The sequence below is a fragment of the Miscanthus floridulus genome, chromosome 18 (assembly GCF_019320115.1).
Source record: "Miscanthus floridulus cultivar M001 chromosome 18, ASM1932011v1, whole genome shotgun sequence".
NCBI classification, from domain to species: Eukaryota; Viridiplantae; Streptophyta; class Magnoliopsida; order Poales; family Poaceae; genus Miscanthus; species Miscanthus floridulus.
In genome coordinates, this window is record NC_089597.1 from 129,471,166 (window position 1) to 129,496,650 (window position 25,485).

The 25,485-nt window shown below is 47.4% G+C and overlaps 5 protein-coding genes across 7 annotated transcripts; 2 read left to right on the forward strand and 3 right to left on the reverse strand.

The window, feature by feature from the left end:
* Nucleotides 1-3,530: 3,530 nt before the first annotated feature.
* Nucleotides 3,531-6,596, reverse strand: LOC136524809 (probable serine/threonine-protein kinase PBL19). The gene is made up of 4 exons (XM_066518053.1): nucleotides 5,653-6,596; nucleotides 4,592-4,855; nucleotides 4,242-4,364; nucleotides 3,531-4,139 (listed from the first exon to the last, which is right to left on the reverse strand). The coding sequence occupies exons 1-4, from the start codon at nucleotides 6,109-6,111 to the stop codon at nucleotides 3,720-3,722; spliced, it is 1,266 nt and encodes a 421-aa protein (XP_066374150.1). The 5' UTR covers nucleotides 6,112-6,596; the 3' UTR covers nucleotides 3,531-3,719.
* A 3,238-nt stretch (nucleotides 6,597-9,834) lies between these two features.
* LOC136524812 (novel plant SNARE 11-like) lies at nucleotides 9,835-13,852 on the reverse strand. The gene is made up of 10 exons (XM_066518055.1): nucleotides 13,417-13,852; nucleotides 13,072-13,164; nucleotides 12,586-12,679; nucleotides 12,469-12,506; nucleotides 12,196-12,284; nucleotides 11,900-11,979; nucleotides 11,274-11,330; nucleotides 11,083-11,175; nucleotides 10,934-11,008; nucleotides 9,835-10,232 (listed from the first exon to the last, which is right to left on the reverse strand). Exons 1-10 carry the CDS (start codon nucleotides 13,488-13,490, stop codon nucleotides 10,155-10,157), a joined length of 771 nt encoding a protein of 256 aa, XP_066374152.1. The 5' UTR covers nucleotides 13,491-13,852; the 3' UTR covers nucleotides 9,835-10,154.
* Nucleotides 13,853-16,056: 2,204 nt separating this feature from the next.
* On the forward strand, nucleotides 16,057-17,107 carry LOC136524813 (uncharacterized). The gene has a single exon (XM_066518056.1). It carries the CDS (start codon nucleotides 16,135-16,137, stop codon nucleotides 16,684-16,686), a length of 552 nt encoding a protein of 183 aa, XP_066374153.1. The 5' UTR covers nucleotides 16,057-16,134; the 3' UTR covers nucleotides 16,687-17,107.
* A 502-nt stretch (nucleotides 17,108-17,609) lies between these two features.
* On the reverse strand, nucleotides 17,610-19,968 carry LOC136524811 (endoglucanase 18-like). The gene is made up of 5 exons (XM_066518054.1): nucleotides 19,498-19,968; nucleotides 19,127-19,410; nucleotides 18,547-18,984; nucleotides 18,285-18,429; nucleotides 17,610-18,199 (listed from the first exon to the last, which is right to left on the reverse strand). Exons 2-5 carry the CDS (start codon nucleotides 19,319-19,321, stop codon nucleotides 17,703-17,705), a joined length of 1,275 nt encoding a protein of 424 aa, XP_066374151.1. The 5' UTR covers nucleotides 19,322-19,410; nucleotides 19,498-19,968; the 3' UTR covers nucleotides 17,610-17,702.
* A 1,837-nt stretch (nucleotides 19,969-21,805) lies between these two features.
* On the forward strand, nucleotides 21,806-25,118 carry LOC136520214 (uncharacterized). Of its 3 annotated transcripts, XR_010775188.1 has the most exons (4): nucleotides 21,806-22,046; nucleotides 22,184-23,057; nucleotides 23,830-24,182; nucleotides 24,367-24,648. XR_010775188.1 is itself a non-coding variant. In XM_066513660.1 (3 exons), the coding sequence occupies exons 2-3, from the start codon at nucleotides 22,198-22,200 to the stop codon at nucleotides 24,836-24,838; spliced, it is 1,032 nt and encodes a 343-aa protein (XP_066369757.1). In that variant the 5' UTR covers nucleotides 21,806-22,046; nucleotides 22,184-22,197; the 3' UTR covers nucleotides 24,839-25,118. The 3 variants fall into 3 exon arrangements, 2 of the variants coding, with proteins under 2 accessions (XP_066369757.1, XP_066369758.1); XM_066513660.1 differs by lacking the exons at nucleotides 23,830-24,182; nucleotides 24,367-24,648 and adding an exon at nucleotides 24,667-25,118; XM_066513661.1 differs by having other exon boundaries at nucleotides 23,830-24,651.
* Nucleotides 25,119-25,485: the final 367 nt, after the last annotated feature.

Here is a 25,485-nt window from a genome sequence, read left to right on the forward strand (position 1 = left end):
GATATGTTGAGCCAACTACCATTGGAGGGTCTTCTTTATTATATTCCCTGTTTGGAATATGTTCTGCCTCATGTCCTACCAACTCTTGGTCATCCTCTAATTCAGTCCCTGACTCAATCTCCAATTCATCCTCATCCTCATCCTCATCCTCATCCTCATCCTCATCCTCACTCTCAACCTTTTCTTTGTCCTGATCCTTATGCACAATCATAGCCATATTTGTATCTTCACAAGGTATCTTCTCTAAGTACATGACCTCATCATCAACACCTACATGCTCATTCTCTGGTATTGGGTTGCAAAGGTACATATCCTCATCTTCTGCAACATTCTTGGCTGCAGCCTACTTTTGCACATCACTATGCCACTCTTTGATGGGCTCAAATGGTTCAGAGGGATCACAGTAAGAAATGAACATGTCGACAACCTTTGTCTTTGAATTTTTCTCAAACATAGACAACAAATCTTGGTCAGAATGAACTTCAGGGAATTCTTTCATATCATGGTCACAATACTGAAGATGAGCTACTTCCAAATAACCTGGCGGGTACTTCTCTACAATCTCTTCAAGTAAATCCTTATAGTTTGTCAAATCTGAATCAATAGTCATATCAAAACAGAAACACCTAAAATCCTTTCTAACTTTCTTTTTGTTGCCAAACAGTCTAATTTCTAGCAAATATGTTGAATTTGGATCCATCCTGCAAATGAAAAGAACAATCTAAGGAATCAACACTGCTACTTGCACATCACTTTTGCACTGCTTAGATGAATCGAAGGCTAGCACTCACCCTTCAAGGAGCCCGTCTGGCTTTGTGCCAGCATTATCAGACCCTCCATGGCCCCCTAAATCCCGCCCGAGCGTGCTGCCTGGATTTTGAATACAAGTCAATGAGCGTGCTTATATATGCTGGCGAGCAACGTTCTCAGACTTTCAGATATCACGAATTGAATAATCCATCCATCAATTGGCCGGAAATATATTTATTTTTTTGATCAAAAGAATATAAATAATGAACCAACGAAACAACAGAGGGCGCCAGCCCCCCTGGGTAGAAGCAAAGATTCTATCCAGTGATATAATGCATTCCACTCTTCGAATCAGCAAGCTAACTGACATACATGATTTTTATGATGACTTTTGAAACATTCTAACATGGTATTCTAGTCTTTTAGCTAACGATGGCGCCAGCCCCCCTGGGTGCCATATGATTTTTCCAACATATATATGTTCTAGCTATGAAAAAGGAAAGGCATATTAAGTGGCAATTTCTTAGAGATCCATAGTTGCAAAAGATGGGACACCTTTTTTGTATTTTAAGAAAGACCACCTTGCCTGGCTAGCACCATTCCCAGACTTTCAGAGTTCTAAAAGCACCCATTACTAGTGTGCACACACAAGAATGAAAAGCAGTGTGCAAATAGGTACTTTGGACATAAATTCTGTTTCAAAAGAAAAGGTGTGGCTGAAGCAAAAATCGAAGTACTAGAATATGTTGAACTCATTGGATCAGCAAGCCAGAATGGCAACAATATATATGTGTTCTATTTGCAAAAGGAAAATGCAGATCATATTTCGATAGTGGCAACAATATATATGTGTTCTATTTGCAAAAAGAAAATGCAGATCATATTTTGATTTTAAGTCGAAAAAAAGGAGAGACGGTTTCTTTTAGGGGGGGGAGACTGCCTGCCTGGCACCATTCTCAGAATTCAGAGTTCTAAAAGCAGTCATCACTAGCGTCTCTCATGACAGATAAGCAGAACAATATTTCCTATAGCACAAGAGGAGATAATGATATTGATCCACTTGGAACAGAATTCTACAGCCCATGAGCTGAACGAAATGCAAAATAGCAATGCTGAAACTAATAAAGCATTGTGCAAATCAAAGAGAAGAGGTAAACAGAGGCATGCACACAAGAGTCCGCGTATCAGCTCACCCCAGCTCGCCGCCGCATCTGCAACCAGGCCAGGGGAGCTCGTGGCCGCCGCTGCCTGCGCGCGCCGCTGGGGGGGGGGGGGGCTTGCCGCAGCCGCCTGCGCAACCCGCCGAGGGGAGCTCGTGGCCGGCGCTGCCTGCGCAACCCGCCGGGGGGAACTCGTGGCCGCCGCTGCCTGCGCAACCCACCGGGGGGGGGGGGGGGCTCGCCGCCGTTGCCTGCGCGCGCCGCTGGGGGGGCTTGCCGCAGCCGCCTGCGCAACCCGCCGGGGGGAGCTCGCGGCCGGCGCTGCCTGCGCAACCCGCCGGGGGGGGGGGGGGGCTCGCCGTAGCCGCCTGCGCGCGCCGCCCGGGGGACCTCGCCGCCGCCGCCAAGCCCCGCCCGAGGGAGCCGCCGGCCGGATCCACATCCTCCCCCGCCGGATCTCCTTCCATCTCGCCGCCGACGGCCGGCCACCGCCAGGAATCTCGCCGCTCGCCGCCGGATCCAGCCTGGGACAGACGCACGGGAGAGAGGACGCACGGGAGCGAGGACTGGGAACCGCACGCACGGGAGAGTCGACGGAGGCCAATTTTGTCCTAATCAAAATATCTGACAGCGCGCCCCAGGCTCTCTGACGGAAGAAGCTAACGGATCGGACGGTAGTGTCATATTAGGGATGAAAGTTCAAGTGAGTGTCAAATAAGGAACGAAAAAAATTTCAGGGCCAAAAAAGGAACGGCTCATTTTCCCAATGTCAAATAAGGAATTCTCTCGAAATGTATATGTTGCGATGGATTTGTGGTCACACAAGAATAGAGCGAGTTCGGAACGATGATATACGTGATCGCCTAGAGTTAGCACCAATTGAAGAAAAGCTTGTCCAACATCGGTTGAGGTGGTTTGATCATGTCCAAAGGAGACCTTCAGAGGCACCAGTGTACTGTGGAGTCCTAAGCCGAGCTAATAATACGAGGAGAGGTAGAGGAAGACCGAAATTGATATGGGGGGAGGCAATAAAAAGATATTTGAAAGCTTGGGATATACTTAGAGATCTATGTTTGAATAGGAGTACTTATAAAGCAGCTGTTGAAGTGCCTGAACCGTGACTTGGAGCTCTTGGTGGGTTTCAACTCTAGCCTACCCCAACTTGCTTGGAACTAAAAGGTTATATTGTTGTTGTTGTTGTATATAGTAAAAATTATATATCTACAAAACCAAAATTAGATTTTTTTTTTGAAAGGATTAGATTTATAATTGAACGAAGAGAGTACATGAAATGGCACTAACACTCCGTTACCATTTTTCCTTTCCTCTCGAGATGAGAGAGTACCTAATGAGTTTTCCTAAATCAAACTTTTTAAGTTTGATTAATTTTATATAAAAGATACTAACATCTATCATAGCAAATAATATAATATGAAAATATATTTAACATTGTATCTAACTATACTAATTGTGTGTTATACATATTAGCATTGTTTATAAGTTTTAAAAATTGATTTAAGATAAGTCCAGAAGTTGGTTTTGAAAAATTGACTAGGGAGTAACAGTTAGCACACACCAGACTCATACCACTCTTCATGCACGTCTGCAACACACGTTGGCTATGAGAATTCTTGCTGAATTTTCATTTGCGTATTGAAATCACAAATTCACCATCGTTCTTCACATGTAGTATAGCCTGTTCAGAAAATTGTTCGTTTCTCCTGCTGTATATACCTCCTATACATACAAACTTCGGAATTTGGAACACAACCGGAGCCGGAGACGTATTCCGGCAACACCGCCGCCTCGTCACCTCTTCGCCGGCAGTCTGCCGTCGCCTCCTTTCTTTTTGTCGGCGGCCGGCAGCGGTGGCGGCTCCATCTGCAGCACCCGCTCGAGCTCCTCGACGACGTCCCTCATCGCCGGCCGCTCCTTGGGGTTCTTGCCGAGGCAGCGGTCGGCGAGCCTGGCCACCTCGCGCGCGGCGGCCAGCGGGTACCGCCCGCCCAGCCGCGGGTCCATGATGGCCCGGAACCCGGCGCTGTCCGGCGGGTGCTGCTGCACCCACCCCAGCAGCTTCTGCTCCTCCGTGGGGCGGCTGCGCTCCAGGGACCGCCGCCCCGTCAGGATCTCGTACAGCACCACGCCGAAGCTCCACACGTCGCTCTTCACCGTCAGGTGCCCCGTCTCGATGTAGTCCGGCGCAGCGTACCCGTGCGTCCCCACCACCTGAGCCATCACAGCCAGTCAGTTGAGAGCTTCAGATGCGAGCACGCAATGCAATGGCAATGCAAGAAGAGACACGGTGGCCGTGGACGGCGGTGAACGCACCGCGGTGGAGACGTGTGTTTTCCCTTCGGTTGGACCCTCTCTTGCCAGGCCAAAATCCGACAGTTTTGGCCTGAATTCGGCGTCCAGAAGGATGTTGGACGCTTTGAAATCCCTGTAGATCACCTGCCACACCAAAAGACTGGATCAGATATTGACCACTTATTACAGTCTCTGTATTCTTCAGAAAATTTGCAGGCAAATTCATCTAAAAAGGCTGCGTGCATGGTTTTAGTGTGGTTCAGTTCAGAGTTTCAAAGAATGTATATATCCTGTCGTGCAGACTGCAACTGAATGAATCAGTTTATGCTTCAGAGTTTCAGAAAATGCATATTGTTGGTCCAGAAAGAGACCTGAACTTCTGGTACTCCTTCATGGAGGTAATCCAGACCCCGTGCGGCACCGATCATGATCTGCAGCCTCAGTCTCCATGAAAGGGGAGGATGGGCTCGGTTGAACAGGTGGTCGTCCAAGCTCTTGTTGGGCATGAACTCGTAGACCAGCAGCCTGTGCTTGCTTGCTTCTGAATCCACCGCGCAGTAGCCGATCAGCTTTACAAGGTTCGGGTGTTCAAGAACACCTAGGAATTGGACTTCAGCCAGCCACTGCTTGTGCCCCTGAAATCAGATTATTTAAAAGAAACTCATGAACTGTTTTCATATACTTTTATCTAATTGAAACGTTCAGGAAATTCTCTGTGTCCTTGTATTTAATTATTGGTGGGAGTGTGATCAGACTTGGAGCATTGTTTATAGCATGACGCTGATCATAGGTTGACTTATACTAATATTCACATGGCCCAATCTACGATTCCCATTGAAAATGACATGTGTGGATGTCCTTGTCCGGTTGGTTGGACCAATATTCTCTTTGAAGCTATCCAGGCAAATATTTATGTGTTTGAGATTGTCATGAAGCTCAAGTTATCTATTGGCTTCACTGCAAACCAACAACCTTCCGAGTTTGATTTTAGGTCTAGATCCAAATCAGGGGGCAAAGTCTTAACGCTGGCACATCTCGGCTGTTTGTGCACCCACCAAAAAATAATGATTTTAGTAAAATATTGTAACGTTCATACACCAGAAATGACAAATCCACGGAGTTTGGCCATCTTGTGGACAGGAGGTCCTGAGAAATTTCAACCAATATATAATACTATACATCTCTTGGAGAATGAAAAATCTGATGAAACTGCCAATTATCTTTGAAATGCTAAAGTGCAAATTACTCTGTAAATTTGTAGGGAATCCACAAATTTGCTGCTTTGGTAAGTGTGATTAAGAACTCCGATTGATCCGCAACAGAAAAATTCGCGCTTTCTGATGAACAACCTTTGACATGGCACGAGAAATACAAGCCCAAATAATGCAGACTTGCAGGAGATGCAAAGGAAGGAAGCAGGCAGCAAGCAGACCTGGAGGCTGCGCTGGTTGAGGCGCTTGACGGCGAGCACGACGCGGGCGCCGGCGGCGGAGCGGAAGAAGGCGCGGTAGACGGAGCCGAAGCCGCCCTCGCCGAGCTTGAGCGCGCGGCTGAAGCCGTTGGTGGCGCTGCCGAGCTCGTCGAGGTCGAACACCCGGAGCCGCTGCGCGCCCCGCTCCTCCGACAGCTCCTGGATGGTCCGCGTGGGCGTGGACGCCGCCGACGCCTTGGTCTTGCTGTGCACGCCGCCGGAGGAGGAGGAAGAGGAGGAGGACGACGCCGCCGACGCCTTGGTCTTGCTGTGCACGCCGCCGGAGGAGGAGGAAGAGGAGGAGGAGGACGCCGCCGGGGCCGACTTGGCCGGTGGCGTCTGGGCGCCGGGCCGCGGGTGCTGCTGAGCTCTGGACCCGCCGCTGCTCTTGCGGCCGCTCTTGAAGGCGAAGCACCCCATCCGACGACGAGGCCGGCCGGCGGCCGGGCCGTGCACTGCAGCGCGAGCTGACGAGCCTGCCGGAGAATCTTGGGGCGGAGGAGGGAGGCACGCGGAACGGATTTGTTGGAAGAAGAATTGGCAGGCGCGTCGCTGTAGTGTACCCGATTGGGATTGGAATTGGTTGGGGGGGGGGGGGAATTGACGAGCCTCGCGCGCGTAATCTTCGACGGACTGACCCGACCGTGGAGAGGAAAGACGACGAACAAGTGTGGTGTGGAGAAAAGAGAGGATGGAGACTGGAGAGGGCAAGTGAGGGAAGGAAGCGGCGGCCCGGGAGGTGACTGGTGAGAGCTGAGAGGGGAGGAGGGTTGGTCCGGACGGGAAGAAACAAGAAAGAGGCCCGCCGCGGCAGGTGCAAGGAAATGAGCGAGCACGCACACACGTGGTGGCACTGGTGCTGGTAAAAATAGGGTGACGGCGACGGCAGTACGTGCTGTGAGGGCTGAGGACGGACTCGTGCGCGGAGGGAGTCAACAAGGGAGGAGAGGAGGCAAGGAGGCTAGGAGCGAGATGTTGGCGCGCGCCACCGGCCACCTGTCCACCCCCAACGCCCACGTTCCCCAGGCCCAAAAGGCTCGTGCCTCAGCAACCGCCCTTCTGAATTCTGATGCCACCTGCTCCCGTCTCATCAGATTATTTTTTTTAAAGTTCAACCAAATACTCTCGGTCTCAGTACGAATGAAAAATTCGATTTCTGAAGATTCGAACAATATCAGAATTGACTGGGTTTACAAAAGATAGTGTCAACAAGTTTATAATATATATTTGTTATGATATATAATATTATATGACTAATCTAACATATTATTACGTACCATAAATAGTATTATATTTTTATAGACATTTGATCTATTTAGCTTCTTGGTAAGCGAGAATTCTATTTCACTTTTGGAACGAAGAGTGTATACATATAGGTACTATTGGATATATTCTTAGATAAATATCTTAGACTAATAGAGGAATATATAATTTAATGATAAATATGTTTAGATATACAAATGTCAATAATACTTCCTTCGTCTTAAAACAAATCAATTTGTGAAGTTGTCCTAAGTCGAACAATCTTAATCAACTTTACATGAAAAGAACACTAACATACATGGCATCAACACAAGTGTATTGTGAAAATATAGCTCACGGTCTACCTAAGAACACAAAATTGTGGGATAAACATTGGTATTATTTTTGATAAATTTGGCCAAACCTAAAATTGTTTTTACTTACAACAACTTTATAAGCCGACTTGTGTTTGGGATGGATGCAGTATATTTTATAAATCCAGATAAACTAAAAAAACAAACGATATGTATCCTTTGTTTTAACACAGTACGTATCATTTTTCTGGGCGCAGGGAGCGGTGGTAAGCGTGCTAGACGCCTTGTACAAGGAACGGAACAGGGTGGAAGCTGTGTGCGAACAATGGTTTTCTTTGGGTCTATGTGTCTATCTGTCTGCAATGTCACACTTAAAAGACGGTGGCTGAGAACCTGTGTTTTCTTTCAAATTCCAAAGAACAGAGCGAGCGATAGCTAGGATCACTGGAGTATACAGTACTCGATGTCGATGCGAAATGTGTACGACTAAGGCGGTGTTTGGTCGCCTCTCTTAAATTTTAGTCGTTGTCCTATTGAATGTTTAGACACATGCATAGAGTATTAAATATAGATTAATTACAAAATTAATTACATAGTTTACGACTAATTTGTGAGATGAATCTTTTAAACCTAATTAGTTTATGATTTGATAATATAGTGCTACAGTAAATATGTGATGCCGACGGATTAATTAGGTTTAAAAAATTCATCTCGTAAAATACTGACGGATTATATAATTTATTTTTTTATTAGTATCATATGTAATATTTTTCCGCCACACCTCGTAAATTTCAGTCGCTGATCCAAACACCACGTTAAGTCACCGACGACGACCCCTTCCAACCGGACGGGACGACACCCACTCGCTGACGCCGCTGCTGACCTCGGCGGCAGCACAGTCACCGCTGGTTGACCCAAGAGGAAACGTGGACAGGACAAGCTTGTTCTTGTTCATGCCCCAGCCCCTGGGTCCCACCGTTCGTTGTTCAACATAACCCTACCAGTACTGAGGTCACGTCCTAGAAAAAATCGCTACTCCGTCGTTGAGAGTCTCCCCGTGCAAGGTGAGACTTCGCCGTAGCCCTAGCACCTACTCTACTCCCGTGCAAGTTGCAACCAAAGGTACGGTCCATCCATGCTCGTGGTTGCGCCCGCACAAGCATTTGGGTACCGTTTAGTCCCTCTCAAAATGTTAAATTTTTTAAGATTTTTCGTCACATCGAATCTTTAGACGAATGCATGAAATATTAAATATAAATAAAAAATAAAACTAATTACACAGTTTAGACGAAATTCACGAGACGAATCTTTTAAGCCTAATTAGACTATGATTGGACTCTAATTGCCAAATAACAACGAAACTGCTACAGTATCATTTTGTCAAAAATTTCGACATCTAAACAGGCCCTTGCTTGGCTGATGGCTGAAAGTATAATTCGATCACCGGATGAGGTAAGTCAACCATGGGACCACTTGCCAGACGTGTCACATTCATTAGAATTTCAGTTGTGCATGCTTGCTTGCTCTTCCAATTCCACACAGTCTCCGGTGAACAATTTTATCCGTTTGACTCTAGCATAGATTGGACCTCCCGTGCAAGTTGCGAGCAAAAGGTCCATGCTCGTGGTTCGCCCAGTCTCCGGTGTTTGACTCGGGAGCTCGCCTCATCCTTGGCCGGTTCAAACACGGTGGGCCCGGCTCCCGGCATACAATCCAATGCAGCCCACCGGATCAGGTGGACCACTAGCCAGACGTGTCACATTCAGAATCCACAGCAAGTGGTCAGGTAAACGTAAAACTGATGAGTTCGTACCAGAACCAGCAACACAAAACACAATCATCGTCTCGTCTCAAAGCTGCGTGACAGCGCGAGCGTGAGATAACAAATCTTGTTTAGTGACAAGAAGATTAGATTAGATTAGATTAGATTAGTGGTGCTGGGTGCGCTTACTGTCATCATCAGCAAGTAAAAAGCGGTCAGAGACGGAGAAAGAGGAGCGACCCCTGCCGTCCTTGTTCTCAGATTCACACGGTGAAAGAACACTCCCGAGTCCTTGCAGTAAGGTGTCATGATTGAGCCGACATATTATATTGACCTGTGTTTATTGATGAACAGACGCTAATACACACAGGTCTTGGCTTCACAGCTCTGTTTACACTATTCTTGTGTGTACTAGTACCACCTTCTCAGTTCTCACCTTACAACTTACTATGCATTACTCATTGTCCAACACTGTGTGTATGACCAAGAATTTGCCAGGTGCTGCCAACCAAAACTGGAGGTCATGCCACGATCCTGAAAGATTACTTATACACGTCTAGAAAGCTTTTCGCATAGAAGTGACTTGGTCGGCGGCTCAGCGCATGCTTTTGACATCGTAATCAAAATAAAAAAAAAAAGCATGCTTTTCACATGGAAAGGGGGCACAACCATAAGGGGAAGAATTTTTGCCGGGAAGAAAGAAAGGGAATTGAAAAGGCACCTCAATCAAACTCTTGAGCAGCTCTTGAGACCAACTACGTCACTAATCTCAGTTACACATACATAGCGTCAAAAAAAGTATGCTTCAAGTAAATAAATATCTGCATTTCAAAAGTTGCGGAAAGTATGTATTGTATGATGATCCGTATGTATGTTGTGGTTACTATTCTCACTCTGTGATCATCGATAGCTTGTGTACACATGTCATGGTTCAAACAGAACACGGTGCAGAGCTGGGTTTTGCAAAACAGGAAGACCAGCTAGAAGATGATACACGCACTGTGTAGCCGAGGAATGGATCCCATGCGATAGAGTTACAACAATATGACACGTGACTGGAGCAGCGTTTTACAAGATGTAGATACAGATGGGCCTGCCAAGGAGCCTCATCGATTTTTACACGAAGTATGGAATTCACCTGTCCTCTATCGCAACAGCCGCCTGCTGACGGGTGGTGCCAGCCCAGGGATGTCGCGGATGTCCTTGTTGTGTGGGTTCACAATCTGGCAACGGAACAGGATGGACAGCATTCGTCAACAGCCATAATAATAACCAAACAAGCCTGAAAATCCTATACGTTTTTTTTTTTTTTTTTTTTGTCGCCTGTCTTTATGGGCTATTTGACTTCTGGATGGCAAACTACTGACAATGCCATATCTACCCAGGGGTTTATGCGATACCGTATCTCCTCACTCGTGGTGTACAAGGTTCCTTTTTCTTCTTCTCTTCTATTTTCAAATAAGGTGTCTAAGGTTCCTGAACTAGTGTATGCATGATTTTTATGCACATAGAAGAAAGAAAGATGCTGGTGCACGGTTTGACACGCTAGCCCCGTTGTCTCTAAATTTCTTAACTAGTGTATTTCAGTCAGAGCAAAGTGGTGACAACTATGAGCAACTATTTTGCCCACTTCATCTCCCACAAGAACAACATTGCCCTTTGAGGACAAATTTTCGACTGAGTTCTGTAAACTTCACATCAAACCAAAAGGCCTCCACAAGAACAAAGTGCCCTTTGAGGACGAATTCATTTTCCACAGTTCTGTAAACTTCACATCAAACCAAAAGGCCAAAAACGACAGAGTGGTAAAATCATGTAAAGGGGGCTAAGTGTAGGATTTCCAAGCCATTTTAACTGAATCTCATCACAATATTGGATAGATCATTGATGAGTAAGCAAATCTCTGAAGAAGGTAAGCACTCACCTTAACAATTATTATAGCTATGACTCCAGCAACAATGAGAAAAAGCATGGCCATGATGCATCGATCAGTTGCAACCTATTTTAAAAGAATTGATAATATATAAGAATAGAGTTTGCTAATAAACTAAAGAAACTGTGAGATGAATTTACCTGTCTACCGATTTCTTTCACCAATTGAGATGCCTTTTTGATGGAGAAATGGATGGAATCCAGCTCATTAACAACTCTGCTCATTTGTTCTGTCTGGTGAAGAAGAAATAGCCCAAAATTGCCTTTGCATTCCTGATTGGACAGCATAATAGAACAATTGGCTCCTTCTGGAAATAAGAAAAGAAACATACCTGTGCTTTCAGAGCAGCTGCAGTCTCTGTGCCCACATTGATGGTTTCTTGGACAGTCTACAAAATAGACAACAGATCAGCATCAAGAAGTAGCCTACCCCAACTTGTTTGGGACTTAAAGGCTTTGTTGTTGTTGTTGTTGTATCAGCATCAAGAAGCAATGAAGTGTGAATACACTGCCGCTGAGAGGGCATGAGCACAGCAATTTGTGGGAAGACTTGAGAGTCAACAACAAATTGTTCGTGGAAGCTAGGATCATTGAGGAATATAAATATTGAGGTCTTCGGCAGTGGATTCAATTCCAAACTTAGCACAAAGCATCAAGACTCGAGAGGAGGAAAATAACTTATCTATATCTATACACAAAACAGCTGCGGCCAAAAATATTCCTCGTCTTCAACCGAAAAAAAAGGAAAGGGAAAAAGGGAAAGGGAAGATGAAGAGGGGGCAACACGGCAATGTCAGCATCTTAGCAGCATAATGAGAAACAAAGATCTTAAAAGGATCATGTGTGATGCAAAAGCTCTTTCTGAACACAGATTTTTCAACTCGTTAAACAAGATCAATAGCTGTTCCTAGGAAAATGATGCTATAAGCTCAGATGCAGGTCATAAATAAGTATTAACCTGCTTAGATCGTGCAATAGCTTGATCAGTTTCATCCATAAGTTGATTGCCTTGATCCATTAACTGCTGGTTTGTCATATCTGAGAAAAAGAAACTGCTCAGTTATCTGAAGAGTTGTATAAATCCATGCCTGTGGTATAAGAGGCTTGTTTCTTGCAAAGGTTTCAATAGGTAAACATAACAACCAAAAGGAAATAAGTTTGCCTAATATATTCCTAGCTTGTGAACCTGAAAGAGATCATACAATCACATATTCACATGAGCAAACTTATAGGGGATGTGATGTCGCCACTTACTTGATGCTAACTGGACATTTTCTTCACCAAAGCCATCTTCAACACTTGGCCCATCAAAAAGATCAATTCTCTTGTTTTCACTTGCCTGTCTGCAGCCCAAGTGATATTTTCAGTAGGTAACATGATATGTTACAGAAAACTGTAAATGCATTGAAAAAGATAAATCTGATGCATAATTTAGTGGCACGAGTTCAATTTGTTACGGATGCAATGCATAAGCTGAAGTTGGATACATGGCAAGAATACAGTGTACTGAGACAGGTCAAAACTCACTGTTTCTTAAGAGCAACGTAGGAGTTCAATTCTTTGATCTGCAAAACAAGATATTCTAGTTAGGAAATGATCCACACATATGACATCTATCATGAAATCAGGTTTTGGCAATAGTACCATTGACTGCTTCCTATCATGCAACATTTTTGCTGTCGTCGGATCAGTATGCCCAGCCTCATCTTTGCTAACTCGCTCGAAATCTTTGATGAGTCTGGATAATCACACATAAATAAAAAGAGCAAAATGTCAGCTTTTTTGAAATTACTCGTATAAGTCTCCATTTTTCCTAAAAACAAATGTTTGGCCCCGTTAATGCGATTCTAAATACAGAGACTGCAAGTAGCCATGAGCAGCGGAAACAGTGGAACAAGGTATACACAACGCAATATATTTGTCAAGAGATACAGAAATGACTTTTATGGAGAAAAAACTATATTGATGTTAGTGTGAGGTAAGCAGCACCACAATGCAACTTATGTACTCATTCCATCAGCATTACTTGCATTTAGCCTTCCGACCACTGTTTTATGAAGGGGACGATGCTAAAAGCTATATATAGAGTAGTACAGAAAGGGAATGGAAGAGAATAAGAGATTGAGCAACCTCTTGCAATCTCGCATCTTGTCAGTAAGCTCTTCAAGCTGCCTGCTGCGGCGGTTGGCATCCTTGATCTTCTCCAGCTTCTGGAACCCATTTCTGCAGACAAATCAAGCAAAGCATCAGTCAATCACATCATATATGCTACCATTTCTACACAGATCAAGTAGTAGAACCCGCAAGTTTTTTTTTTTCTTTTTCTTCCACCCTACAGGTCAACAATCGGGTCTCCAAACTAGTGCCCCACTACCGAAACCGCAGCAAGCAAACTGAGATCTGGCGACCATGCGTGGGCGGCACAAGCAAGCTAGAGCAAGCTCAATCGCAGCAAGCCAAATGGTGTGAGCTTACTGCAATGCGCGGAGGATGTCGCCGATCTGGCCGTCGATCTCGGCCAGCTCCTCGTTGACCGACGCCAAATCCATGTCCTCCTCCCCCTCCGGGTCAGGGCAACCGAGACCCCACGGGGGAAAGCGAAATCCGAACGAAAAGAAGGATCAGGGTCCCCCCGTCCCCTCAACCTCGAGCTCCCTGCCTGCCAAACCCCCACCACAGCCGGATCGCCTCGAAGGGGCCCCAACCCCAATGCGGGTCCGGCTGGATTCGCCGGGCGCGGGTCGAGAGGAGGCGATCCAACGCCCGGGGTGGCGGCTGGCAGAGGCGGCGGCGAGGGTCTCCGACAGGGGCGGGCAGGTCGGAGCGGAAGCACGCCGCGCCTTGGCTCTAGCTTGTTTGTTTGGTTTTGCTTTCGCTTTACGGAGGATCTTCCTCGTTGGATTCACACATCCGCATTCGCAGCCGGCATCCCTCCTTTGACTCGTCAATGACTATTCGTCACTTTCGTCAGGGTATATCCTGTCCGTACGATCGTCATCCGGTGCAGCAAACCATCTGGTCAGTTGAAGTGAAACTCACGGCAGAGGCGTTATTGCATATAAAAATTATTTTTATTTAATTCTGTAAAAAAATGATTTTTCTAAGATATATTAATCATATTAAATTATATTTTTTGTGAAATTAAATAAAGATAATTTTTATATAAAAATTATAGATTTCGACGAGATATATAATTTTCTAGTTTTGAGTTTTTTCATTTGAAGTCGTTAAAATGCTCAAAAAAAATTAATGACATATTTAAACATAAATGTATTTTCGACTTTTCACACCTGTAGTTTGACGACGTTAGAGTCTAAATTGACGGCAGTGGTATAGAGGACGCAAAAAAGTTAGAATAGTGGCACTAAAGTCTACTGAACTTTACGGTGCCCCGTGAACCTCACAGCTAAAGTCCGGCCGAACAGCTGACATGAAACTAAATGCACAATCGTCTCTTGCACTTCCTCTCGCACGTTTCCACTTCAGTTGTCCAGACAGTATATGCGAACTGGAGTATGAATCAAGAAGCAACTAGCAGTCACATGCGGACTCTCTTCATCCTCTCCCTTCTATTGTGTATCATTGTCCCTTTCATGCCGCACAAATATTTTTGCTGATGCCTGATGAACTTACACTAAGTCACTCGCTCAAACGGTCACCACTTTAGCTCATTAACACCTTCGTTCCCACTTGCTTTCGATGTTAGGTTGAATAGGCTTCATAATTCATATGGTTGGCCATAGGGTTAGTGCAGTCTCCGTTATGACATTGGGTTACTTAAAGGCGCCTTCTCTGTTATTTGCTCATCCCACCTGGCCATACGGTGATTGTTCATTTATTTTTATTTTATGATATCCATCATTGTTTCTTATCGTAGATCACATATCACGTATAACGAGATTGATCATCGAAAACAAATCGAAGCATGTACAACATGTGTTTATCAAGAGAAATTCCGAAGGTTGTCATAAGCCCTCAAGAGAGTTCACTGGCTACTCACCTTTGTTTCAACAATCTCCTATCCAATTAAAATTATCTCTAAATTCTCGCAGCCGCAGCATAAGAAATTTGCATGGTAAGGACCGTTCCGATGCTAGAAACTATATGTAGTTTCTATATCTATTAATTTTTATAGACACTTCCTATAGAAATCATTATCCTAATGAATAGTTTCTACAGAACAATTTTCACGTACATTCTCTCTTCATTCTCTACAAATCACACCCCTTCGTGTCCTGGTTCTCGTGTAGACATGGTTTCTAACTTAGACCCAATTTCTATAATTTTTATTCTCTCTCTTCATTAACTACCTTGCCATGTCAGCAAAACGTTTAGGTGGCAGTATGATTAATATCCATAGAAACTAGGATGATTTCTATATTGGAAGTGCCCTAATGCTATACACCGTTTTAAATCTTAGAGTCTAGACACAAAAGCACGAAGATCTTTTATCAGAATGCTATACAACACACATGTGTTTTAGCACGAAAAATCACATGGATTTTTATATCTCTCTCTCCCGTCCTCTCCCTCTCGGTCTCTCATGAGGCGCGGCCACGCCTCCCGCGACGCCACTGCTCCCGCAATAGTCGTCCCCGCCGGTGCACCGGCGGCCCCCTCCCCTCTATCCCTGCGCGGGTGAGTCCTTGCGGTCTCTTCTCTTCCCCTCCCTCCGCGCGCATCTCTCTCCCTCTCCGTCTCCCGATGCGGCGCCGCGGTGGCCGCTGTCCGACGCTGCCGCGCGCTGCTGTGGCCGAGCGCCCAGTGGTGGGCGCACCTATGGTGCAGCGGCCCCTATCCCTTCCTCCCGCCGCGCACACGTCGCCAGCCATGGCAGTGGCGGTGGCGGCGCCTCCCCGCGCCGACGTCGGCCATGGTAGCGGCGGCGGCGGATCTGTGATTTATCCTTCCATAGAAAAAAAAATATGATCTGTGATCTGTGGAGGCTGGAGATAGAAAAATAATGAAAGTTGTTGAATCTTAATTCTATGGTGTAAAAAAATTCATATATTGAAACTGCATAAAACGTATGGTTATGTCTAGACTCTATTTTATTGCCTTTAAAATCACCGTCTAATCGTCTATGATCCATGATCCATCCAGTGGCGGCTGCCGTCGTAGCCACCCAAACCCCATCAACAAACGGCGCCAACTCCAGACTTGCAGAGGCCAGTGACCACGACGATCTCCGCCATGAAGCACCTCCTCCTCCCCTCCCCTCTCCCACTCCTCCTCCACCGCCCTTCCAAGCCCCATCTCCTCCACCCTCGCCGCCGCCTCGTCTCCATCCGCAACGCCGCATCCGGCGGCAGCTCCGGCGAACCCACCCCCGCTGCGGATACTGCCACCGGGACGTCACCGCCGGCCGCTGCCACTGCCAAGCCCGCCGGCGTCAAGGACCGCCTCAAGGCGAGGAACCAGGCCCGCCGGGTCCAGCTGGACTCCCCACCGCCGGAGGTGGTGGTGGCGCCCAAGAGGAAGCCCGCCGCGTCGTCGTCATCTCCTGCGCCGAAGAAGAAGGAGAGGCGTAAGGAGTGGGAGGAGATGAGCGTGGGCGAGAAGGCCGCGGAGCTGTACGTCGGGGAGAAGGGCCTGCTCTTCTGGCTCAACAAGTTCGCCTACGCCTCCATCTTCATCATGGTCGGCGCCTGGGTCCTGTTCCGCTTCGTCGGCCCCTCGCTCGGCCTCTACCAGCTCGACGCCCCGCCGCTGCCGCCCACTGCCGTGTTCGGCGGCTCGCCGTGACGGCTCCAGAGTGTCGGTGTCGAGTCACTTCCGAGCGGCGGAGTACACTAGGTAGAGCTAGCGACAATAAGATAATATGGATAGATTGAGGAAGAAGAGGACGCGAATTTTGGAGCCAAAGTTTGGATCTTTTGCTGGCAATGTGAATTTTAGATGCGCAGTTCTTGGAGGCATGACATTGCTGAATTCCTGGTTTATCTGTGCAAACCTGTTTGGTGTTGTATAGGCAAGCAATTCATTTCGGTATGCTCTTCTATTGAGTTTGAGAAGCTGAGACTGAGATCAAGAAGCCATCTTCCATTCTGCTGGCGTTCTTCTAATGAAGACAAAAATTCTCAGAACAGAATTTGAGTTCAAAAGCCCATTATGGGCAGGAAATGGACAATGTAATTTCTAGTGATTTCCATTATCTCTAATGCCAATCTCTGAATTCTTCCATGCTAACACAACCTAACACTCATTCATCGCGTGGCATCAACACTTCCAAAGCATCTATAATTAGTAGTCACTGCTGACTGTTTTGATCCAAAGAACAATGCTATACTCCATCAGTTGTAGTCAGATCACAGCACAGAGGTTGGTCTACATAAGCAAATGTTCAAGTCTGTAATTTCTATCCTTTCTTATGAAGATCTCTGAATCCTTCCATGCTAACACCAGACCCTAACACTTAACATTCATTGAACAGTTTGACATCAACACTTCCATAGTAGTTAATTAGCAGTGACTGCTGGCTGCTTAGTCAGAAGAACAAGTTAAAAAAGATTTGACCAGGGGAGGGACGTCCCCCTGATTTTCATCTTAAGAAGTTGGTGCTGTGACTCGAACCCGGGCTGGCTCAACCAACCGCTTCTTTGGCGTGTTGTGCTGACCAGTTACACCGTGAGAGTGTTAGCAGAAGAACAAGTTAAAGCCACACATCATCAGTCGAAGTCGGATCACATTCACATTCACATTCACAGCAGAGTCGGTCAGTTAGAAAAGGAACCCAATCCAAGCGAGCACAGCAGGCCGGATCAAGAGAGCGACTTGGCCACGGGGGCGGTGGAGAGGAGGCCGGAGAGGAGGCCGACGACGAGCGCGCTGTTGTACGTGGTCGGCTCGTTCTGCTGCACGTTCTCCCTGTCGTCGACGAACGAGTCGTTCTTGAACGGCCCGCCGACCAGCGCGCCGGTGGCGACGTTCGGGTTGGGGTCAGGCGACTTGAGCCACTCCTGGCCGTCGCAGCCTGTGTCGACGTCGGCCGGGATGGACGCGCCGCGGTGGTGCACCCGCTGTGGGTAGCTGTCGCCGAAGCCGACGAGGTAGCTCAGCTTCATGGGGTTGTCGCCGAGGACGTAGTCCGCCTGCGACTTGGCGAACTTGCGCAGGTCCAGCGCTGTGAAGCTCTTGCCGCTGCAGGTCAGCTCCGACTTCCCCGACGTCGCCATGTAGTTGCTGTAGACGTTGGCGAGGAACGCCGACGCCACCGGGTGCTGCAGGGAGTTCCACTCCGCCACGTACAGCAACCCCCCTGCAAGGTTGCACGGTTGCTTCAGCTGTCAAATCTACAAAATTTACCAACCAAAATCACCATGTGCTCTGCACATTTCAGTTACCTTCTGTTCTGAAAGCGGCCGTGTTCGACTCCGGTAGGAGAATGCACATGACGGCTTCGGCAGTGTCCTTGTACGACCCAAGCACCTCGTCTTGTCCGGCATCAGATCCATCTGCGGCGAAGAACCTCACCCTTGACAAGAGAACCTGCAGTTCGTTCGTTCAAGCCAAAATGTTGCAAAGATTTTTAAATCAGAATGAACGTTCTTTAATTCATCATGTCATAAAAAGAAAAGGAAGTTACAATAAACAAGATTTGTCTACCTCGGTGCCGGCGCGTTTGTCGTCCCAGCTGAAGTACCTGGGATTGCCCAGGTCGGCGAACTCGTCGGCGTTCTTACCGGTGGCGTAGCGCAGGTAGCTGTGGTTGCCGGTGGCGTGGTACAGCCAGCTGGCGGCCCACAGGAGCTCGTCCTGGTACGTCGTGGAGTTGTAGTAGGCGCTGAGCTCCGGGAACGTGCGCGTGTAGGAGCCCCGGTGCTTGTCGGCGAACGCGAACAGCCGCTCGGCGTGGTCCAGGAGCGTCGACGCGTACGTCGCGTTGGCCGGCTTGTACACCAGCGACGCCGCGGCCATGGCCGCCGCCGTCTCCGCGGCCACGTCGCTGCCGGGGGATTTCGCGGTGATCTTCGTCAGCGGCCTCTTCTCCAACATCGTCTCCGGCCGCTCCCAGCACTTGTGGTCCGATTTCGGGTCGCCCACCTGATCACTCATAAAAAAAATGACGACAGGGCCGGCGGAGGGCAGATCAAGGATCGATTATTCCCCTGGACGTGATCAGGACTGTAGGAGGGGGATCAACGATCAAGGATGAGATGCATGCAAGATCATGATCATCAATCACCTGGATGTAGAGCACGTCGTCGGAGGGGTGCGCGTTGACGAGGAACTCCATGATCCAGCCCAACGCATCCATGGCGGCGTCGCGCTGCTGGGCGGCGCGCATGGCGTCGCCGTACTCGAGGACGGACCACGACAGCATGGTGCCGGTGAACGCCAGCGTGAACCCGAACTTGACGTGGTCGCCCGCGTCGTACATGCCCTTGGACAGGTCCAGCTTGGCCTCCTCGCCGTCGCGCAGCGCCGAGTCCCCTCGCCACGGGATCGCGTTGTTCACCAGCTTCCCGGCTGGTTCATCGATCGATCAAGACATTAGAGGATGCAGAGATTCGATGAGGTCGACGGAGGATGGCATCGGCATTGATTGGCACGTACATTTCTGGACTTGGAAGAAGCGGAGCGCCACGGTGAGGGCCTCGGCGTACTTGGGGTCCGGCACGCCGGGGATGGGGAAGACATTGCCGCCGTCCTTGTAGCGGGCGAACACGACTGCGGCCGTGACCGCGAGCGCCAGCAGCGTCAGGACCAGGAGCCAGCAGCAGCACCGCACGCTGCAGCCGCAGCAGCCGCCGCGCCATTATTGGTCGCCCGCCGCGGAGCTCTTCCCGCCACCACCAGATCGCCGATTATTCAGAGGCGCGGCGCGACCGCGAGAGAGACGACGACGACAGGAAGGAGGACAACAACGGCCATCCGCGGCCGGGCACGATCCCCTAGGCTGCATCAACCGACCATCCACGCGCGCCGGGAACGAATGGGTAGCCGCCACGTACGTGCGCGCGTGTGGCCGGGTAACCAACTTTGCGCGCGGGCGGGCAGGACGTGCCCGTGCCGCCGGCAATGGCGTCGGTTGGTGTGAGGTGGTGGGGAGTTAGAGGCTGGCCATGACCGTCTCCTCGATCGATCACAGATCAGTTGCTTTGCTTGCGGTTCCTTTTTTTGGGTGCATGGCAACACCAGGGGCCACCTTGCAGTTGCAGACTTGCAGTTACGCACAAGCACGAATCTTGACACCTAAACGAGACGATTCACCGTCAAACTACGCGCGGTTGAGATTGGCTAGGGCCCACAGTGACACGGGAGTACAGCTTTTTTTGTTTTGTTTTTTATTATAGCACATTTCCTATCCTATAGGTGCCTCAAAGTGAAGATGAACTAATAGCAAGAGAGAAGGGTGTTCGGTCTTAAGAACGAGGATGACTAGTGATCAATGGATTTAGATTAGGTGGACGATGTTCATCGCCTGAAAAGAAAGTAAAAATTAGACGCATGTGATTTAGCAACTCTTTACGGTTTGTTCAGGATATTCGGACGCCAACTGTTACCAGAATATATAAAAACTATGGAGACTCAGTTTGAAATGGCTTAAATTTTAAGAGGAACTAGTTTTCCGCCAACTTTTGGCAACACCCACTTATTGAAGAAGCTCGATCCAGAAAAACTAACCATATGGCATATTGGCTTTTCTCCTCCACATCTCCCACGCTGGCTTACATGGCCGGATCTTGGCTCCCCTTGCAAAAGGTTGCCTAACATTTCATTTCTCTATCTTATTACCTCATATTTCATTTTGGGAAAAGCTCTAGATTTTAAGTCATCTCAGAAGCAACATGTTTGACATTGTCAATATCTTAAAAAGTACTCCCACCGTTCCAAACTATAAGTTGGTTTGACTTTTTTGGCGATACATCGAATTTGCTACATATCTAAACATAATATATGTTAGCAAATTCGATGTACCTAAAAAATCAAAGTGACTTTATAATTTGGAAAAGAGGGAGTAGCATAATGTGTAAACAAGCAATTCCAAACAGGGTCGCCTCTAGGATTAACTTTTGTTGTCCAACCGATTACTCCCTCCGCTTCTAAACCTATATGGTGCTTAGAATGAAGTAATTAGTTCAAAAACTAAATAATTAACTTATTCAAGTCCCATATACTTAAAAAACTAGGTGAGTACGTAAAAGCAAATGGTTCGTTGTTAATGTTTCACATTTTGGCAAAATTTACCGTAAATCTAAATTATAGTACACTTTAATTTTGTTCTAAGCCAAACAAGTTACCCACCAATCAGTCTGTTCGCTTGTTGGTTTCAACCAGCCCAAACCAGCCAGCCAACAGTGTTTTCCTCTCACAATAAACCAGCACCAGCCAGCCCAAACCAGCCAAAAAACCAACCAGCGAACAGGCCGTATATCTACACCGCATTAGACTAGTTTAATTCAATTCTAGTATCCACAAAACATGACTTGATAGCGCATTTATTTGAATACATAGTGTTGATGTATTTTCCCAAAGCTAGCAAGTCAAAAAGTCACACAAGTTTCAGTAGGATATTTGGAAGGACAACGAGAGCATACCAGATGTTATAAACTGGACTAAAAGAGAGTAATAAGTTTTTTTGAGGGGATAAAGAGAGTAATAATTGTGTAATAATTTTTTGATTTTTTTTCCCCGTGGACACAATTTCCTGAAGATTTTGGATGGCTTTGAAGGAGGCCCTATAATTTTCAGGCAAAACCCATGAATGTGTCCACAGAAGCCCATCACTAAATATCATCATCATCAGGCCCACAAGGAGTGCTAAAAAAAATCAGGCCCACAAGGGCCCAGAGAGTGACGTAGGTACCTCCTAATCGAAGAGGAGAGGACCAATGAAGAGCAAACTGAATTTTCCTCCACAGAGAAGAAAGAAGAGAAAAGAGAAGGAACAAGGAAGCGCAAAACCCAATCAGGGTGGGTGGAGGAAGGGGGAAGGCGATGAGCTGATAACGACGAGGAGCAACTAGCGTGTAGCGTCGCGAAGCCGCTGAGCCCCAGCGCGAAGAAAGCGAACGCACACCACAGGCCGCCGCAGCGGCGCCGGCGCCCACCCGATCCGCCGCCGCCGCCGGCGACCGCGTGCTCACGCCTCCTTTCGGAAGGTACGGCCCCCCTGATGAATCCCTCCCGTTCCCCGCTCGAATTCACGCTCGCCGGGTCGAATTCGTCGCGCGCAGATCCGTTTATGCTCTCGATTTGATTCCAAGCGCGTTCGCGTCTGTTTCCCCCTCATTTCCAGGAGGGGGCAAATCCATGGAGCAGCCCGCCGCTCCCGATCGGAGCGATGTCCCGGCCGGGGAGTGCGAATGGCGGGAGGAGCTGCGGCAGCAGCAGTCCCAGGTGGACGCGCTGCGAGAGCGGCTCGTGGAGGTGAAGGTCGGGATGCGGTGCTCCGAGGGCGACTCCCGGAGGGAGCTCGACCACCTGTGCCGCAGGGTGAAGACCATCGCCACGCTGCTGGCGTACCTCAAGTCCAAGGCGAGGATCATGGCGATACCGCACCTCGCGCACACCTCCTGCGGGATCAGGCAGCAGGAGGGCGTCGGGTACGTCGACCGGCACGGGGTGCCGCTGGCGGACTGGCCCAAGGGCAGCGCCGAGCCTGCGCCTTGCGGGGGAGGTTCCGGTGATGGGACGGTGGCGGCGGAGGGTGGTGCTGCTCCTGTGCACGGCGATGCCGCCGGGGGTGATGTGGATGTGGATGACATTCTCAAATCCATCCGCGTTGTGACTGATGTGATGGAGTCGCTTGTGAAGAGGGTGATTGTGGCCGAGTCCGAAGCAGCTAACGAGAAAGAGAAGGTGAGGATGGGGTTGGAAGAGATCAGGAGGAAGACGCTGCAGGTCGAGACTATGTCTGCCAAAGTTGAGGAGATGGAGAAGTTTGCGGTGGGTACGAATGGGATGTTGAATGAGATGAGGCAAAGGGTTGAGGATATGGTGCTGGAGACCACTCGGCAGAGACAGCGCGCTGCTGAAAATGAGCAGGAGCTTAGTCGGGTAAAGCAGGATTTCGAGTCCCTGAGAACTTATGTTAGCACTCTGGTTAGTGTCAGAGAAACTCTTCTCTCATCAGAAAAGCAATTTGAAACGATGGAGAAACTCTTTGACAGGTAATTTTGCAACCGTTAAGCTGTGTTAGTTATTGTTCTTTTTATGAGTGCATTGCCAAAGTTCCAATTTACTGGGGAAGAACAATCTAGAATATGAAGAAACGGTCTGGTTGGATGCCTTAATATTATTTAGTCTCATTTTTCATTAGGTAGAGTTTCAACAATGAAGTGTCTACTAATTTTCAAAAAAAAAAAGTGTCTACTCTTTCATTACATAAAATTCTGGAAACATTGCCATTATAAAAATTGGGTATGAGGCAACTGCCACACAGGATGGTTTTGTAGGCCTGATGAAGTTTAGGAGAACACGCAATGACACTGCATGAGCTGTAGTTTTTTCCACATTCACAATGATAAATTGGTATCTAATTCTTTTTGTCTTATAATCTATGTTTGACATGAGTTCTTCCAGCTGCCAAGAGGGCTTTCTTATGTTAGCAACTTTGCCCCAATGCCCTATTATTTGCTAAGTAGCAAATATCTCATTGTCTATACTTTATGGGCATAAAACTCAAAACGTCTTCAGCTGGCTTCTCAGCATCACACATGTTCATCATTTTCTCCATGGTTAATAATTTCTGATGCTATTTTGTTTTGTGGGATTTAGCTAAATGTTGCTGCTTGCACTGGGTCCGGTTAACTATCATTGAATCTTTGAATAAAATTGATACTCTTCGATCTGATTGTCAGCACCTAGAAAATATGGTGTATATAAGGTAATGTGGTAGCACATCCAGTTCTTATTGCTCCACATTCTCTTTTATCGTAACAGGATTTCTCCACATTTCCAAAATGTACTGGTTCAAGGATCAAGAAGATGCACACCTAAAGGCATACAAATTCGAATGATAGTCTAACAACCTGCTTTTACTGGTCTGCATCTGGATGCAATACAAAACTACTGCTTTCTGAACCTGATAGATTTCAGTTTCTGATCTTACATTTAATAAGCTTCCTGCAAAACACTTGCAGAACTGGTCATCTAGTTGAGAAAGTGTATATGAGAGTTGAAAAGAAAATTAGAAGTCACATTCTAGGGGATAAGAAAGAAAAAGATCATATGCTTCTTCATTGTCTTCTGTCTATTTTCTTCTTTTTCTTGTTTGTTTTTGGTTCTTGATACAGGTTTAGAAGGGCGGGCCTGGTGCAAGCGGTAGAGTCTTACCGCCTGTGACCGGAAGGTCCCGGGTTCGAGTCACGGTCTCCTCGCATTGCACAGGCGAGGGTAAGGCTTGCCACTCACACCCTTCCCCAGACCCCGCACAGAGCGGGAGCTCTCTGCACTGGGTACGCCCTTTTTTTTATACAGGTTTAGTCAGTTTGTTGTGGTCATAAATTCTCCAGAGAAGTCTGGTGAAATGCTCCTCTCAACCTCATGAAAGCAAGGTCCATGATATTGCTGCATGTGCATGAACACATTTCTAGATATAACGGAGAGCATGCTTTGGTACTTTGGCTTGTCTTCCAAACTGTTAGTTTTTACTTTACCAAGTCAAGTCTGTTTAGCAGTTGGCAGGCAAGTCCTGTTTATATTCTGCTACATAGCACCAAAATTTTAACTCTTTAACTGTACTTATTCTGAAATTGAGTTCCTTGTCCTTGTGAACAGATTAGTTGCCAAGACTAACCAGCTTGAGAGCGAGAAAGCTCAGAAAGAAACTGAAGTCCATAAAGTGATGGAGGAGAATGTGAGGCTACGCACTATGCTTGACAAGAAGGAGGCGCAGCTCCAGGCGATGAGTGAGCAGTGCAAGTTTATGGCACTGAATCACCACAACTAGCAGGCGATGGGCCTGAGGCGGCTACCCTCGCCCAACTGATGTACCTTACAAATTACAGTTACATTGTTGATTGTTGTGATAGAGAAAGAAGAAAGAAAGAAAGAAGAGATGCCATGGGATACAACTCATGCCGAGGCCTGAGTTCCATGGCTGTAATTCTTGGTGCAAACAATTGTTTCTTTAGGTGTGCTGCTCTGCTGAACTGTAACTCTAACATTTTTTTTTCATGATCAACAAGGTGTGTAGAATACCGGATGCCATGTGCACACGTGTCTTAATTTCGCAACCTGACTGCGAGTATCATTGTGCTTTGCCTTAGCCGGCTACAATTTTAACCAGGGTGCTGTGAACGACGACGCTAAAGATGATATTGGTGGACATGCCGCAGTGAAGCTGAGCCGCTGTTTTTTTTTTTGGGTGAGAATTGCTATGGTGGATTGGGCTAAACTAATTTCTGGCAGTAACTATAGTGAGGTTGAAATTTAGGCATTCTGTGTTCTCCTGTATCACTATATATTATGTGCGACATTAGGCTACACCCTTTGAGCAATACTTGTTGAGAATGTGAGTTATCGAGTTACATTCTGAAGAGAGTGCAATGCTGTTGAACCACCCTGGAAAGTACTGTAAACAATCCAGTTGGTCAC

Coding starts and splice junctions, on each gene's coding strand:
- LOC136524809 (XM_066518053.1), bottom strand. CDS start 6,111: ATGGGGTGCTTCGCCTTCAAGAGCGGCCGCAAGAGCAGCGGCGGGTCC. Junction 4,856..5,652: donor TCAACCAGCGCAGCCTCCAG/GTCTGCTTGCTG, acceptor ATCTGATTTCAG/GGGCACAAGCAGTGGCTGGC. Junction 4,140..4,241: donor AAACACACGTCTCCACCGCG/GTGCGTTCACCG, acceptor GTGATGGCTCAG/GTGGTGGGGACGCACGGGTA.
- LOC136524812 (XM_066518055.1), bottom strand. CDS start 13,490: ATGGATTTGGCGTCGGTCAACGAGGAGCTGGCCGAGATCGACGGCCAG. Junction 11,331..11,899: donor CTATTGCACGATCTAAGCAG/GTTAATACTTAT, acceptor TCTATTTTGTAG/ACTGTCCAAGAAACCATCAA. Junction 10,233..10,933: donor TAGCTATAATAATTGTTAAG/GTGAGTGCTTAC, acceptor TTCCGTTGCCAG/ATTGTGAACCCACACAACAA.
- LOC136524813 (XM_066518056.1), top strand. CDS start 16,135: ATGAAGCACCTCCTCCTCCCCTCCCCTCTCCCACTCCTCCTCCACCGC.
- LOC136524811 (XM_066518054.1), bottom strand. CDS start 19,321: ATGTACGACGCGGGCGACCACGTCAAGTTCGGGTTCACGCTGGCGTTC. Junction 18,985..19,126: donor ACGACGTGCTCTACATCCAG/GTGATTGATGAT, acceptor ATGAGTGATCAG/GTGGGCGACCCGAAATCGGA. Junction 18,430..18,546: donor ACAAACGCGCCGGCACCGAG/GTAGACAAATCT, acceptor AACGAACTGCAG/GTTCTCTTGTCAAGGGTGAG.
- LOC136520214 (XM_066513660.1), top strand. CDS start 22,198: ATGGAGCAGCCCGCCGCTCCCGATCGGAGCGATGTCCCGGCCGGGGAG. Junction 23,058..24,666: donor ATGGAGAAACTCTTTGACAG/GTAATTTTGCAA, acceptor CCTTGTGAACAG/ATTAGTTGCCAAGACTAACC.